The sequence below is a fragment of the Taurulus bubalis genome (genome assembly GCF_910589615.1).
Source record: "Taurulus bubalis genome assembly, chromosome: 10".
NCBI lineage: Eukaryota > Metazoa > Chordata > Actinopteri > Perciformes > Cottidae > Taurulus > Taurulus bubalis.
In genome coordinates this window covers 9,953,179-9,968,180 of record NC_136598.1, presented here as the reverse complement: position 1 = coordinate 9,968,180, position 15,002 = coordinate 9,953,179, and the positions used below count along the sequence as shown (strand labels likewise).

General features: G+C 42.2%; 1 protein-coding gene across 1 annotated transcript in view; it reads right to left on the bottom strand.

Annotated features, from left to right (window-relative positions):
• The window catches only part of fndc3a (fibronectin type III domain containing 3A), a 41,964-nt gene that overhangs the window by 17,772 nt on the left and 9,190 nt on the right, over positions 1 to 15,002 (bottom strand). Inside the window, exons 3-5 of the mRNA XM_079225135.1 lie at positions 10,464 to 10,539; positions 401 to 477; positions 51 to 297 (exon numbers count right to left, since the gene is read on the bottom strand). Coding sequence (XP_079081261.1) covers positions 51 to 297; positions 401 to 477; positions 10,464 to 10,539 — 400 coding nt within the window. The remainder of the gene's footprint in view (positions 1 to 50; positions 298 to 400; positions 478 to 10,463; positions 10,540 to 15,002) is intronic.

Sequence of the window (15,002 nt, the reverse complement as noted above, 5' to 3'; positions counted from 1 at the left end):
TAACGTCTTAATATAACAATACAGCCCGGACACAGCTGGCTCCAACTCACCCTGCTCTGAGTAGATATGAGCTGGATGGTACTGGGAGATGTACTGAGAGCTCATGTCACCCACGCCCCCCGCCATGCCCGTGTACAGGTGGGGTGGTGGGGGCATCATGGCAGGGTGTGGGATGAAGGCAGGCAGGTGGGCGTGGGGCGGAGGTGGAGGGTGGTGGAGAGGGGAGTGGCCCCCTGGGTGGAACTCCGGTTGCTGAGGTAAAACCAGAACCCGCCGCACTCCGTTCTCTTCTATGATCTGAAGAGGAAACACAGACAGCGATAGTAGATATCAAAGCTACTCCGAGTTCGACCAGATGCCAATCAGAAACATTGCACTGGAAATAGTACAGAATAAATACCTGTGAAACGTATCCAGGAGGCACATAGATTGGAGGCACTGAACCATTTGGAGACATCATGGGAACCTGAGCAGGACCTGTGAAGACGGAAGGACCAGTTCAAACACTTTCCCTGAGGGCTAACAGCGGTTTCATCTGTGGGTGATGTGTTGAAAGTAGTAGTGCGCCCATGGTCTGACCTGAATCATTCAAGCTCTAGTCTGGGCCCAACAAACAAATGTTTTCATAACAAATAGGGATGCACTATATTACATTTTTGCTGTTATCCAATATTCCAATATGTCCAGCTTGGTCGAATGCCAATACCGTTAATCACATATTTTTCCTGCCTAAATGCAGTGAACATCAAGTCGGTCCTTTATTGGAATTAACACGTAATCATGTCTACAGTTGTCGAGATAACCCCCCAAAATCACTGGCCATAAGTCAACGACTTCAACTAAAAAGGTAATTTACATTTAAACCATGCCGTGTTTATCTTGGCATGGTTCAATGTTCATTTCTGGCTAATGCCAACATTCTATTTTAAGGCCTTTCTCTGCCGATACCGATGACTTGCCGATATCATCTTGCATGATTTTTAAACTTTCTACAGATAATGCATTGGCTTTTATATCCATAACTCTGGAGAACCATAATAACTCCTCCCATCTTACCAGGTGTTCACCAGAGCTAAACTCAAATGCTACCGCTTTAGGGGAACAATCCCTACAGCTGATTCATTGTTCTAAACCAACTGTATTATCAATTACTTTTCTTTTTTTAAAAGGCAAAGAAAGGCCACTTTATAAAAGTGCTGAGACACAACAAAGTTCCCTGCATGGGTCTGTTGTAGGGTCCAGTGCAGCGGCTTAGCTCAGCTCAGAGAAGTGACAGCTCAGCAGAAAACCAGAGAGAGAGAGAGAGAGAGAGAGAGAGAGAGAGAGAGAGAGAGAGAGAGAGAGAGCGAGAGAGAGAGAGAGACTGACATACTGACCTCCCGGCAGCCTGCCTGAGGAAGAGTTTCTCTTCATTTTGTTAAAGCTGGCATCAGCAGAGAGAAGGCACTTACTTCTAAATGAGCAGCCATAATGGGCCTACGACTACAGAGGCTGGCTTTGTAATGGCACATTGAAACCTCAGACGTCTCGTACCCCCTCCCCAGGTGCTGAAGTCCAGGCTCCACCTCTCGAGGGAGAGTAACAACAACTGAATAAGGACGTTTCCAGATAAGATCATGCAGTCTGATACAGTTTGTAGAGTAAAGTTTGTGGTACTGTTGGTTTATAATAAAATGGTCCTAAATAAAATGACTAAATATTAAAAACACCTCTCCGTGTAACGTAGCACCGTTCAGCAACTCGATAAACTTCATCCTCCTCATAATCATCATACAGATTACTGTAGGACGGTTCCAATAGTTTTAGCGAAGTGTACCTAATGAACTGACAACTGAGTTTGCACCTGAACACAAACAACTCAGGTACACTTGTCAAGACTCAATAATGAGACACGCCATGTTTGCAAGGCAATATAGCTGGTTGGATGTTGACACTACACTCAATTTCTAACCTGCCATTCCTTCATTTATGCTTCACTGCTGCCCAACACTGAGCTATAAGGAATCCATGGTACAGTAGGAGTCCTACCAGACCCATGGTACAGTGGTCAAGTGTGAGTAGGATTAACAGAGCTAACCAGACATGGTACTTTATCATAAGGATAGCAATAATATGAAAATTGTATCAGAAACACAAAATATAACAGGGTTCAGGCCTGGAATAGATTAATTTGAACATACATTTGCCACATAGACATTTCCCAAAACGGGATTTGCAACACTGTGTACTGAAGGATACACTCTTCTTAAAATTTCTTTTCACGGTTCTCTTCGCTCCAATGCCTCACATTGTATTACTTTGTTTGAAGAAAAAAAACGTAACTGTATACTACATTAGTATACCGGTTATGCACTTCATTGGAAAAGACAGATAGCAGGTAGACCTCATATATATATATATATATATATATATATATATATATATATATATATATATATATATATATATATATATATATATATAAAAAGGGGCTTTGAAGCCTCTTTTAGTACACTGAAGCAGCAGACTGATGGGTGGGGAAGTGACTCACTGCCTAAGAACACAACACAAGGACACAAATCTCAATACAGGGAGCATGGGAGAGCTCGGCCTCGCACTGTTCAATCCTCATTGATTTCAGATTCCCATCATCTGAGTGGGAGTTCAAAGTGTGCAGTGTTCACTCAACTCACTTTTAAGACTAATAACAGATATCTTGCTTGTGCCAAGTGCCTCTGTGCCCCCAGAGTGATGATTGATAAAGGCAATTTCAGTCGATGCTGACTAACAGAAAATCTAGTGAAATGACATTAGCATACAACATGCGATTGTTTGTCTGTTTAGAATGAGACACTTCATGTGTACCACCTTGGAGAGCGAAGGGAGGAGAGGACCAGCAGAAAGCTTAGGGGGAGGGAGGTAGGATATGGGAGTCACACACATCAGCAAGAGAAAGAGGTAGGGTGGAGAATGGAGGGGTGGGGGGGGAGACACCCACTCTTTTACATCAGGCTGACGCACGAGTGCTGACAGATATCAGATAGAAAAGGCCACATCCTCATCCCCCCCTCCCCTCCCTCCGCCTGAGTCAACTGGAGCATTGGTTGTGCTGACGTGGCCGTGGAGTGCCTGCCTTCCAGAGGAAGCGGCCACAGGAAAAACATCAGTCCTCCTCCACGAAACGGCAGGCCAAGAATAGCCACAAACAAGCTGCCCGTTCTGGCAGTGTAAACAGAGGCTGGGCAATACTTTGGGAACACCATCATCTCCCGTCAACATCACATAACCCGTCTTCACCTCCACGCCCCCTGGGGCAGGCCGACAGTATCAACTGGTGTGGCGTGTCGAAGTCGAGAGGGGGTTGAAGATTACTGCGAGGAGACGGGGACAATGGTTCAGGTCGGGGGGAAAAGCCGAGGGAGAGACTTCTCAAAAAAAGGAAAGACATGTCTACACGCATACACGTAAACAGGTGCGCAAAGGGTGGGAACGCCACTTTGAGCACCCACCTGCTTCCTCTCGTCTGAAAACAGATCAAACTCAAGTGGGACTTTACGAAGGTCTTCTGAGGCATAGGCAAGCCAAGGAAAGTTGTCAGACTCCGCCTCCGAAATAACGGTCCGACAATCCAAGCAAACCGCCAGGTTTAACCGGGTGTGCAAATTAACCCTCAATTAGATAAGCTGAATAAAAAGAAGACAAGCTAGATAGATAAATGTGAAAATCAAGAAGGACACGCAGACAGTAAGGACAAGAGTGAGACCGGTAGAGAGACATTGTGGTTTCACATGGGAGCTCTCAAGCTCTCAATGGCAACATGATGAACTGTAAGCCTATAAAGATGGAGAGGGCTTGATTATTAATTAGAGCTAATACATCGTCTCCATCCACAAATAAAGAGGAGAGAGAGGATAGGCAGGGGACTGAGAGGTTAACAATTACAAGCATGGGGAAGGGGCTAAGTACTGAACTGTCAGTAAAACAAAAAAGTACTAATTGCAACCTAACCTTCATTTTTGGTGATGACACTGTGGCAAATGGTTCTCTTTTTGCACAGCATGGCCCATTTTCCTTGCAGGCAGGAAAGATCTTCCATCAATTAAACGAGCGGTAATTTGCAATAACCGTAACATTCTATTAGCTGATTACAAAGCCACGGATGTACACGCTCATCCTCGGCCGGGCGATTTCTCCACAACATGCCCTTTAGAGTCAGACCACGACCAATCCAGGCACACAGAGGCGAGAATCAAGTGGAAAAAGAAGAAAAGGGCATTCTATGTTGATCGGTGTGCAAATAAAAGCCAGAGGAAGTAAGCTGTACAGTAAACAATGGAACAAATGAATAAGTGTCGCAATATTTTTTTCATAGGCGTTCGTAAACTTCGTCTGAACTGCGGATATTTTAAGGCTTCCGCATGGTTCTTTTAAACCCACCAGCATGAATGACGTTTACAGGAGGGAGTCAGTAACCTTCATGCTTGTGCTCGTTACAGAATCATCACACTGCTGCTGCTGCTGCTCTCAGCCAGACAAACACAGAGCGATGACCACAGGGGCCGGATTTTTTAAATAATGAATTATTTGGCTCCGTTCAGGATATGAAGATTCCACTCTAAAACCACTGTCTCCTCATGTAACGAGAAGCTAACCTCACAAACCCAGTGATGTGGATAATTTAACAAATACAAAACACAGTCGAGTGGACAAAGGGATCGCCCTGTTTCTCCGGACATCCCTCCCTTGATCAACTATGATAAATATGTATGTATGTATGTATGTATGTATGTATGTATGTATGTATGTATGTGTATATATATATATATATATATATATATATATATATATATATATATATATATATATATATACACACACACACAAGTTTTCTCAAACACCCTTCCCTCACATCATCTTCTATCATCCTCTATACCTTTTCTCCCTCCCCCCTTGTATCAACGCAGCAATGAGAGAATGAGTCACAAGCTCAGTCCTTCTACTCGCTGTGAATGAACCCTGTCTGTGTGTGCGTCCCTACGCACATGTTTGTGTACGGGTACTTGGAGTGAGGTGGGGGAGGCAGTGAGTATAAAAATAATGTGCTAATGCGGCTAATGTGTTTGCGGTCCAATTATGTGAACCATATGTAATGAGCTTTGTTTAAAAAAGGGGGCTGGGTGTGAGGAAACATGCAACCACCCCACAACATGAGCTTCAATCTTAATGGATACGATACGACCCATGCGGGTCCAAACCCATGCAGTTCCATATGAAGTGGATTTGCTTCATTCATGCAACTCCTTCTGATATCATAATGTTTACCCTCGACAATGTGGCAAATACTTTCTTGTACAGAATGTCTCAGATAGGGGGTAATTGTGCATGTCAAATGTATTTGGAATCTTTCCCTTCAGTAAGAATTAGGACGCCTTAATTCCCAGATTGTAAAACAGTTATGTCTAGATTTCACTAAACCAGTGGTTCTCAAACCTTTTCTCTCAATCCCCACTTTGGAAGAATTTTTTTTTTTTAACAAAATGGTCCAACTTTTTGTGACTCCTCCATCCGTGCTTTTTCAAATAATAGAAAATTGCAATCACTTTGTTAGAACAATGCAAATGAAGTTCTATCTGTGCAAAAAATAACTAATATTTTGCGAAATAAATACTTATTGTGGCTGCAGATAACCATTTTTGCACTGAATATATTTTCAAGATAATAACAATAATGTTCAACCTGTGCAAAACAAAATGAGTGCAGATGTGTGAGCATCACGTTGTATCAGTATTAGTGGCTGCTTTCCTCATATATATATATATTTGTAAAAAAGCATCACCCTCCCATGCCCCACCCCACAGTTTGAGAACCACTGCACTAAGCTATGCCTATTGAGAATTCTGACTGAGAGACGGACAGTCGAACAGTTTCAAAACCCCCAAACCTCTGGGTGTGAAGCTGGGTGTGAACTCTTGAGATGTCTTTTTTCATCTTCTTAACACCTATTTAAGGCACTTTTTCACGTGTACAAACAAGAATAATAGTATCGTTCTAGAGTTGTCGTTCTAGAGAGTGTCTTAAGAAGTGAATCCTACCCCTTTTAAACAATATTGCGTCTCCTGCCTCTCTTTGACAGCTACAATCTACTTCTTTCCGATCATAAAATAACCAAGCCAGCAGCACCAATTACATTTAATGATACCATTTAGTCCAACTTGTCTTGAACAGATATGTGATGGAAAATGTCGTTTGCTGCCAGGCGGCAACCTCTGGATCTGATAAGTGAACAGCCTTAAACTTGCATTATTTCTACTGGCCACCAGGGGGCGATTCATCTGGTTGCAAAAAGAAGTGATGAGAAAAGTCTATGAGAAAATGACCCTACTTCTAACATGATTTAATACCTCAGTAGACATTGTAAACATGGATTTATGGTCTAAATCACTAGTTTAAAGTTTTCTTCGATACAGCATGAAGTTTATTTCGTAAATTATGGTCCCATTTAGAGTACAATAGACCATAAAGCAGGGTATGCTGTAGGGCGTAGCTACCTTGCGATTGACAGGTCCCTGCGACAAAGTTGTCTGGTCTGAGAGTTGTCTGTGTTTTCGTCTTACAAGTTTAATTTTTTTTGTGTTTTCAGTTCATGGAAATTTATTGTAACCTTTTGGTCGCTTCAAAAACAAAGATGGTGACTTTGGTGAGCCAACTCAAGACAGACCACAAACCAATGGGTGATGTCATGGCATCCACTTCTTCTATACAGTCAATGTTTGAAGCTGTACAGAACAGATACATTATAGAAAATGTCTATTGCAGCAGTAGAGCTTCCTAAAAGTAAAATTCATTGGAATTCTGTCAAGATAAACCCCACTACACATTGACAGTATGGATACCCCCTCACCACAATGTAAAATGTTCAACAGTGCACATCCTGGCTGCTCAGTTTCAGGCACAGAGGACATGACAGCCTCAAGTCCCCCTGATAGAAAATAGACCAGCACCATCAGGAATGAGATGAGGTGTTTCACAGCTATGGCATCAGAGATAAGGGACAAGTAGGCAGATGGGCTAACTGACCAACCGGTACCTAACAGAGAGAAAAGGCAAGAGGACACTGGCAAAATGGCTGCAAACAAAGGCAGGTGAATGTATGCAAGCACATACTAACAGACAGACACTCGCACACTCTTTAGCTCCCTGTCGAGATGCCAGAATGGCCGTCTTGGCTTTTGTTTGAGAAGGCACACCTCTATCAGGCTCAATAAGCTAAGTGGAACTAGACGACACTTTCAGCCATCAACCAGAGACTGAATCATCCACAGTGATGTGAATCACCGGCAGGCCAAGTCCGATAAAGAGGTGGATCTAATCAACCCAGTGGTCCCGATGCCGGCTTGCCTCATCAGTCACCAAGCTTATCAGGTGGTCTATTGCTGGGTGCTAGTGATACAGCCTTCAGATCTACATTGGCAGACAGAGAGAGAAGACGACCCATGGAGCGCTGGGGGTCATGACGGGCATGACCACTCACATACGGAACTCTCCTTATGGCAAGGAGGACAGCTTGCAGGAAGAGACTTGATGGCCACGATAATTAGCCTCCCTTGCCCCTCCTCCGAGGCACACATCAAAAAGGGAAAATGCCTTCCATGCAATGCATTTTATGAGATTGTCTGTTTGTATCGAGCAGTCTGTCATGCGTTAACACGAAGCAATTGCACACATTAAGCTGCTAAAAATACATAATTGAATACACAAATTGGTGTGGGTGGGAGGGAAAAATATGTGTAAACCGGATCATCCTGGCTTCGTAACTGTCACGCTGTCCCCGTCGGTACATACTAGGGTAAAAAGGTGAAAGCATGCATATGCACAACAGACACTTAAGTGAACAAAGATAATCTGTTCTTGTGAACACACAACAAACAAAACTGACCAACCACACGCGCATACATGCCCCCCGCCCGCCACACTCTTCTTCCTCCCTCCTTGCACTGCAAGCGATGAGTCATCCCTCTATTCACGTCACCGAGAGATGAGTGCACCTTGTGACAGGCCAGTTAGTAGCAGTCGCACTGATCTATGTGGCACCTCTCTCCCTTTGTTTCTCCTCTGATGGAGAGAGACTATGTGAGCTCGCTCCCTATTAGGGAGGTTTACTCGGCTCATAATGGTGGTGCCGGTGTGGGAGCTCGGTCAGACAGGAGTAGGGAGAAGAGCCCCTGCTTTAGGGAACCGTATGATGGCTTTTTTAGGACTGCTTTTGCTCCTTTGTCATCCAAACCTGGATGCCTGAGGCCTTGCACGAGCCTATTGTCTCATTGTAATTCATGTATGTCACAAGACATAGTCAAAGGCTACTGTCAAGAAATACAAGTGCGATAATCAGCACAAGTCTATACATGGGTCATTAAATTTATGCTGAAATGTCGAGCGCCTGCCTACTGTGGCCACAAAGGGTAGCAATAATTATTCACTCACAAACCTTCATTTTGCCGACATCCTTTATCTTTCTTTATCAAATCGAACATTTAACAGAAAAAAAAGAGGCAGTTATCTTACAGAAATGTCAATACGCGGAGGGATGTCCACAGAGCATAACAAAACAAAGCAAATCATTTTCTGATCTGTTTTCCCCGGGTAACAATATTTTATCATAATCATTTACAATTGTGGCCCTGCAGCTCTACCTCCTACTACTCCAGCTGTCTTCCGTTCACAATGTCAGCGACGTGTTGGAGCCAGACTTCATTGTTGCGGTCACAAAGCCAGTGCAATCACAAACAATTGAGGAGAAGGAAATGACTGCCATCAGGACAAATAAGAATGTGTAACACATCTTACTCAAACACGGCCTTTCAGCCCCAACTCCTCTTCCAACACACTGCAACCATACGATATGCTTATGCTACATTATGAAAGTATAGAGGCGCACAGTTTCATTTGACATTTTATCATCTGTCAAATTAGCCAGAGCAGAGCCGCATATGCAAAATCATATTCGGGGAGCAAAGCTGATGAGATGTACTACAGGAAGTACTAAATAAAAACCAAAGAAAGTGCATTTGTGTGCACAAAACATCCCAGTTCCTGAACTAAAGAATGAAGATGATGTCAGGAAGCGTATTGTGCGTTTTCCCTCTACATCTATAGCAGCCCTGTATTTATCATGCTAGAATTTCTTTTCATATTTAATTTAACTACTTTTTGTGCAGTTACAACATGCATACTAACAAGTGTAATGTCAATCCACATTATGTAGCTTCATCAGCTCTGTGTATTTCATATTGATGCACTTAAATAACAGAATTTTTCCAGCCGTACTTTTCTTTGCACTGAGCAGCCTGGGAGCTGTGAGACATAACTGTCATCCTCTTGACATTCCTGTAAAAATACGTCAATGCATCTTGGCCAAGCCCCTTCCCTTTTCACTGCACACACTGAAAAATGGTGATTACTGGAAATAAAGAGGTTAAAGCAAATATCTAGCTATGTTCATCAGATTATACTGATACGCCTTTTATAACTTGTCAGTGTGATTTTAAGCGCCTACATGAAATTTGCTTTTAGCAGCAAGAGCTTTTCGCAATCTCATGTGTAGATTATGTTTAATTCATCTGCCAAATACAAATGGACAGTAAAACAGCTCTAGTTTTAAAGAGCTTGAAAAAGTGATAATTTGTCAAACATTATCTTGAAACACAATCTCTTTGAATGGGTGTGCATTTTTACAGGTGAACAAATTAAAGATTCAAAACTAATTTCCATGAAAGAAATTAGCAAAATAATGTTTTGCACCTGTGAAGACCTTTTTGAGGTTTGGCACGTTTGTTTATTTGCACATTATCATGATATACCTTTCCATAGATAGTAGAAGCAGAGTGCTAAGCAGTTTTAAATCAGCCATACATTTCCTGGAGGCAGCCCTGTGAAGAGTGTAGCCAAGAAGGCATTTGTCTTGCGGTCACAATGCCCTGAAACTCCTACTCAATATTGTTGTCTGCTCTCACTCGAGCACTCTCTGCTGGAGCAGTAGTGCTTTGCCCTACTCTTGCAGCAAAAAGCTCTGACAATTACTGGTACTGTTAAATGCAATGAGCCTGTGCACATTGTTGCATGTCTTTATGTTCAGACGGTGATGCTATAACTTGAATGAAACATTGATCAAATAATTGTGTTCATCTTGTTGCTTTTGGAATTGACATATCCAAACTATATGATATGAGACAGCTGAACTGTATAAAAAAAACGATCAAACCATATTAAAACGTTGTGGCAAGAGTGAGCTCTAAAAATGGACTCTGATTTCATTACATCCATTAAACCCGTTTTGTTTCTTCAAAGCTAAAACACATTGTATTTATTTACATTTTTCTCCTTCTGCACAAAGGCGTTAATTCATTTTTTACCACTGGCTTTTCAGACATATTTTAATTCAAAATTACACTGAAATTGCAAACGCAATAACAGAACAGCTGTCTTACCTGTGATACACTGAAATTGACCATCCTCTCGTCGAATAGTGAAGGACTCCCCTGGGTTTACCTGCACCAGGATTACCTGTGGAGAAACACAAGCAACATTTCATTGGACTGTCCAAGTTAACTTCCACACTTGTTCTACTTTGAAAATCAGTGGGGAAAACGTTTGGAAGAGGCAGGTACCAGCAACAGAAATAACACAGCATCAAGAACCAAAACACACAAAGCTGCCCACAGTTGGGCAAGTCCTTACAGCTTGCTTAAAATAAGGACAAAGAAAACTTAGGTTTCTATCGCACCAATTGTTTTCAGTACAAAACAGATTGTGGCAACGGAGTCAACAGAAGAAATTAAGCGAGAGGAAGACCGACAGACTGCGGGGGCTAAAGAGGGGGCACACTTTTCTCCAGTGTTGACTTTGGTCATCAATTTAGCTGCTGGGATAAGCATTCATTAAATCTGGTGGGAGTAAAAGCTTCTTCTTTTTTTTTCCACATGGGAGACTAAAGTGTTAACACCAATAATCACTGCCATACCTGGACAACGGGGTGTGTGTGTGTGTGTGTGTGTGTGAGTGAGAGAGAGAGAAAGGGATTGTTGAGTGTAACACACACACACAATCAATAAGCTCATGTTCTCCACCAGTTTTTCACTGCCAATATCATCCATAGAGTGTGAGATTGTTTTCTCATAAGCAGTACAGTATAATACATGCAGTTTCAACCTCACATCAAATGTGCATTTTTGGTCATTTTGGTTGCACAAAACATATTAAAAGATTTTGTGGATGACTTTAATAAACCAATAACTGAAGGCGACAAAGAGAAACATATCAGTTTGGCATGCAACCCTTGCCTCTAGAAAAATGCATTAAAAAAAAAACACCTCACCAGCTAATCATGATTAATGATTAAAACATTTTAAAATAATTAAATTATGGTTTGGGTGACAACCCAATATAATTAAACGGCTGCTCATTTTGTAAATCAATGAGATGAAAAGGTTGAATGTTTAACTTGATAACTTTCAATGTGGTAATGCAATGCATTCACTTTTATGAGTATTTACAAAACTGTGTAATTTTCCTTTCTGTAAATATGATATAAAAACAACAACAACCTGTAAATTTGAGGAACATTAAACGGATGTTGCAAGCAGGAAAAAAAAAATTAATCTGAGGAGATTCTTATTTCAACCCATTTTTAAAACATAGAAAATTAACAATTAGCCTCCATGCCTAAAACATATCGATTGGGCTAATATTTCAAACATAAAAGTCATCAAAGGATTTGTGATTGTTGTTGAAAACTGAACTCCTGCTACCCATACCTAGAGCAAAACAACTTCCCTGTTCTTGAGTCATCAGGCTGAACAAGCATTTTTCGATCTTTAACTATAAACCTCACAAACTCTAAACTGTTCATATCCTAGTCATCCTATTCATAGAGTTCAACATGACTATTGGAAATATCGGGTACACACTGCTACCCTACACTGAGTCATGCTGCTTCTGTCATCTCAAAAGACTTCGGAAAATAACAAGAATAAGCCTCAGAAAAACAGGTGCATTATGTCCACAGAACAAACTTTTCAAACCATTTAACATTCCTGACAATGTCGCTTTCTTTTGTCTGCTGTCAAATAAAACTAAAGACAAACAATATAATTGTTATACATCATTTTTTCCATTCAGTTATACGTCAGAGATTCTTCCTTCTCTTATCTCCAAAAAGAACACACACGCAAATAGGGTTTTAGTTGTCCAGCACTTTGTGTGGGCGCGAGTTACCTCATTCTTGTGGAATTCGGTGTCATAGAATCTACACTCCCCTGGCAAAGGGCTTTGGCTACGGCTCTCCTCAAGCACAGAAATCATCAGCACCTCCATCTCTGACACTGCTCCCATTCATGTGCTCAGCAGGGAGCGGAAAGAGCCCTTTGACTGCCCCACACACACACACACACACACACACACACACACACACACACACACACACACACACACACACACACACACATGTTCATACACACCCACACAGGCAGCGTCAGCAGCAAGTGTAGATTTGAGGGGGAGGGGGGGGCGAGATGTGCATTTAATTGAATCAAAGTCTCAGCACTTCACAGACAGGTGTGCGTGTATGTTTTGCAGTCCACCCCCTTTGTGAAGCAAACACCCCAGCTATGATTCCTCCCTTTACCAATGTAATCCTCTCAGTGGACGTAACATTGGAATCAATACAGATACATTCATTGCAAAAGATGTGACTCCTACTTACTGTTGCCCGCATTGCTTTTTCTCATTCAGGTGTCGCTATTCACGCGGTCAGAGAGAAAAAAAAAAAAAAAGATGCTCTAGGGTCTACCAGACCCTCCACCACTTTACCCAACCCTCATCAGAAAATCACATGACCTGCGATGCTAACACATCTGGCTGAGCTGATCCCTTACACCCTCCACTTCCATCAACTCCTGCACGAAATCCAGGGAGAAACTGGTGATAGGCAAGAAGTGCAGCAGGAGCAATGTAGGCGGATGGGGCTTGGTCTCTTGCGCTGGATGTAGCCTTCACAGAAAGTGTGGCGTAAATCTCATGCTTGCTTAGCGTGGTTCAGCCTCATCTGCTCCATAGCGGCACTCTCTGCAGCAGGGCGGCTTGTTCACTCTTGCCTCTGGCTCCAGTGCAGCCTCCCTACCGTCAGTATCCACAGCAACCCCTTCAACAAATAAGCCGCGCCGATGTCCGCGCCAGACCTTCAGAGAAGGGATTGAAACCTTATCAGCAGTGTCCACTCTCTGGAAAAAGGAGGCGGATAAACCCAAGAAAACGGAACGAAATATGAGAGGGACGATGCCTCGGTTTGCTATTCAGTTCCCTTCTCTTCTCTGTCACCGACTGTGCGCCAGCTCCGTTAACGGCTCCGTAATGTGGTTAATTTATATAGCACTCCATCAGGGCGTGATCGTAACACAGCTAAGCTGGCAAAGGTATAGGGGTTCCATAGCGTGGGGAGTCCTTTGTTCTGCCTTTTTTCACAACAACAACAATGGCGTGAGGGAGCTGAGCGACCCACGCAGCCTCTGAGGCTGACATGTACGACTACGCTACAGTCCCACTCCCTCCCCCCGCTTCTCTCCCTCCCCCTCATACTCTCTCTGGCTCTCTCTCCCATTCACAGAGCGACATGCCATACACCCTCTCTTAATACTCCGATCGATGTGGGAGGAGATGAGGTGGTGGGAGTTCAATTTCAGAGCTCCTGCGTTCAGCAACAATCGCACACTTGAGTTCTCCACCGTCTTCAAAGATCACAAAGCAGCCCACCGACAGTCAAAACAGAGTCATAATTTGTACAGCGACACAATAAACAAGAACTCACAAGTATTCAGTGCTTCTGTAACATCTGTCCTCATTCATTCTCAATGGATCGTTCCTTAAAGAGACAGTGCTCGTCACTTGATCAGCATGTGCCAAGTTAACAGATATTCTGCGTCACTGATACTGATGCGCAAGGGGTACACCTATGGCACATCCTCCACAATATTAAATCCTAAAAATGGAGAGAGAAAAAAAGCTGGAATTTAAAGAATTAGAGTAATAAGACTAGCAGCAATGATCAGCATTATTTTTAGCGAATTAGGGCAATATGATGTCAAAATATATTTTGGAAGGAGACTGCTAAGAAAACACTAATAACAGGCTAGACTTTGCATTGATCAAATCAAAAATCTTTTACGGTCGTGATGCTGAGAATCTGATGAAATAAGGAGTTATTCTTTAGTGATAATCATGCACCCTTTAGGCTCATTTTATTTTTTTATACGTCTAAAATACATTCAGAAATAAACCAAACATGTAGCTTTTCTGTCTTTTTGGCAGGGAAAAACTATAAATAAAAAATAAATAGTCAAATGCAATCAAATTTGACAGTGACCACAGCAAAGCCTTGGTAAATCATCTACTGAGATTATATTTATTGAACTGTAGACAGTTAAGATGGCTGTCAGCACCCTCAGCAACTAGATAGATCAAATAAGCCTTCAACTTGGCAACACAAAATCAAGCACCTGTTGCAGCAAGCACATTTTTTTGCTCCTTGCTGGCATTCCCAAGGACACAAATGTGACAAATAATGTGACAAAAAAAATTGTGAAATTGGAATGAGGTTGTGTCAAAAATGGTGTTGCGATTGTTTTTTTACTTTCAAAGTTACAACTGCAAAATATTGTTCCGTTGTGTGTGATGTGATAAGGGTTTAGAATATAGATGGATAGGTATTATTTTAGGCTTGGACTGCTAATATTGCCTTAACTATTTTGCTTTGGATTTCAAAAGGATTGGTTCCTAATGTTAGACATTCAAGAGGCAAAACCACTACCGTTTCCAGTATTTGTGTAGCATTGTCTACAATCATGATCAGGGATCTCTAAAAGTTATATTTGCTATCTTTCGTATTTTGTGCTGATCCGATCTGTGACTCAGATCCAAACCGTGAGTTTTATGATCTGTTGCACCACTAGTCCCAAACCAAACTTTCAAATCCC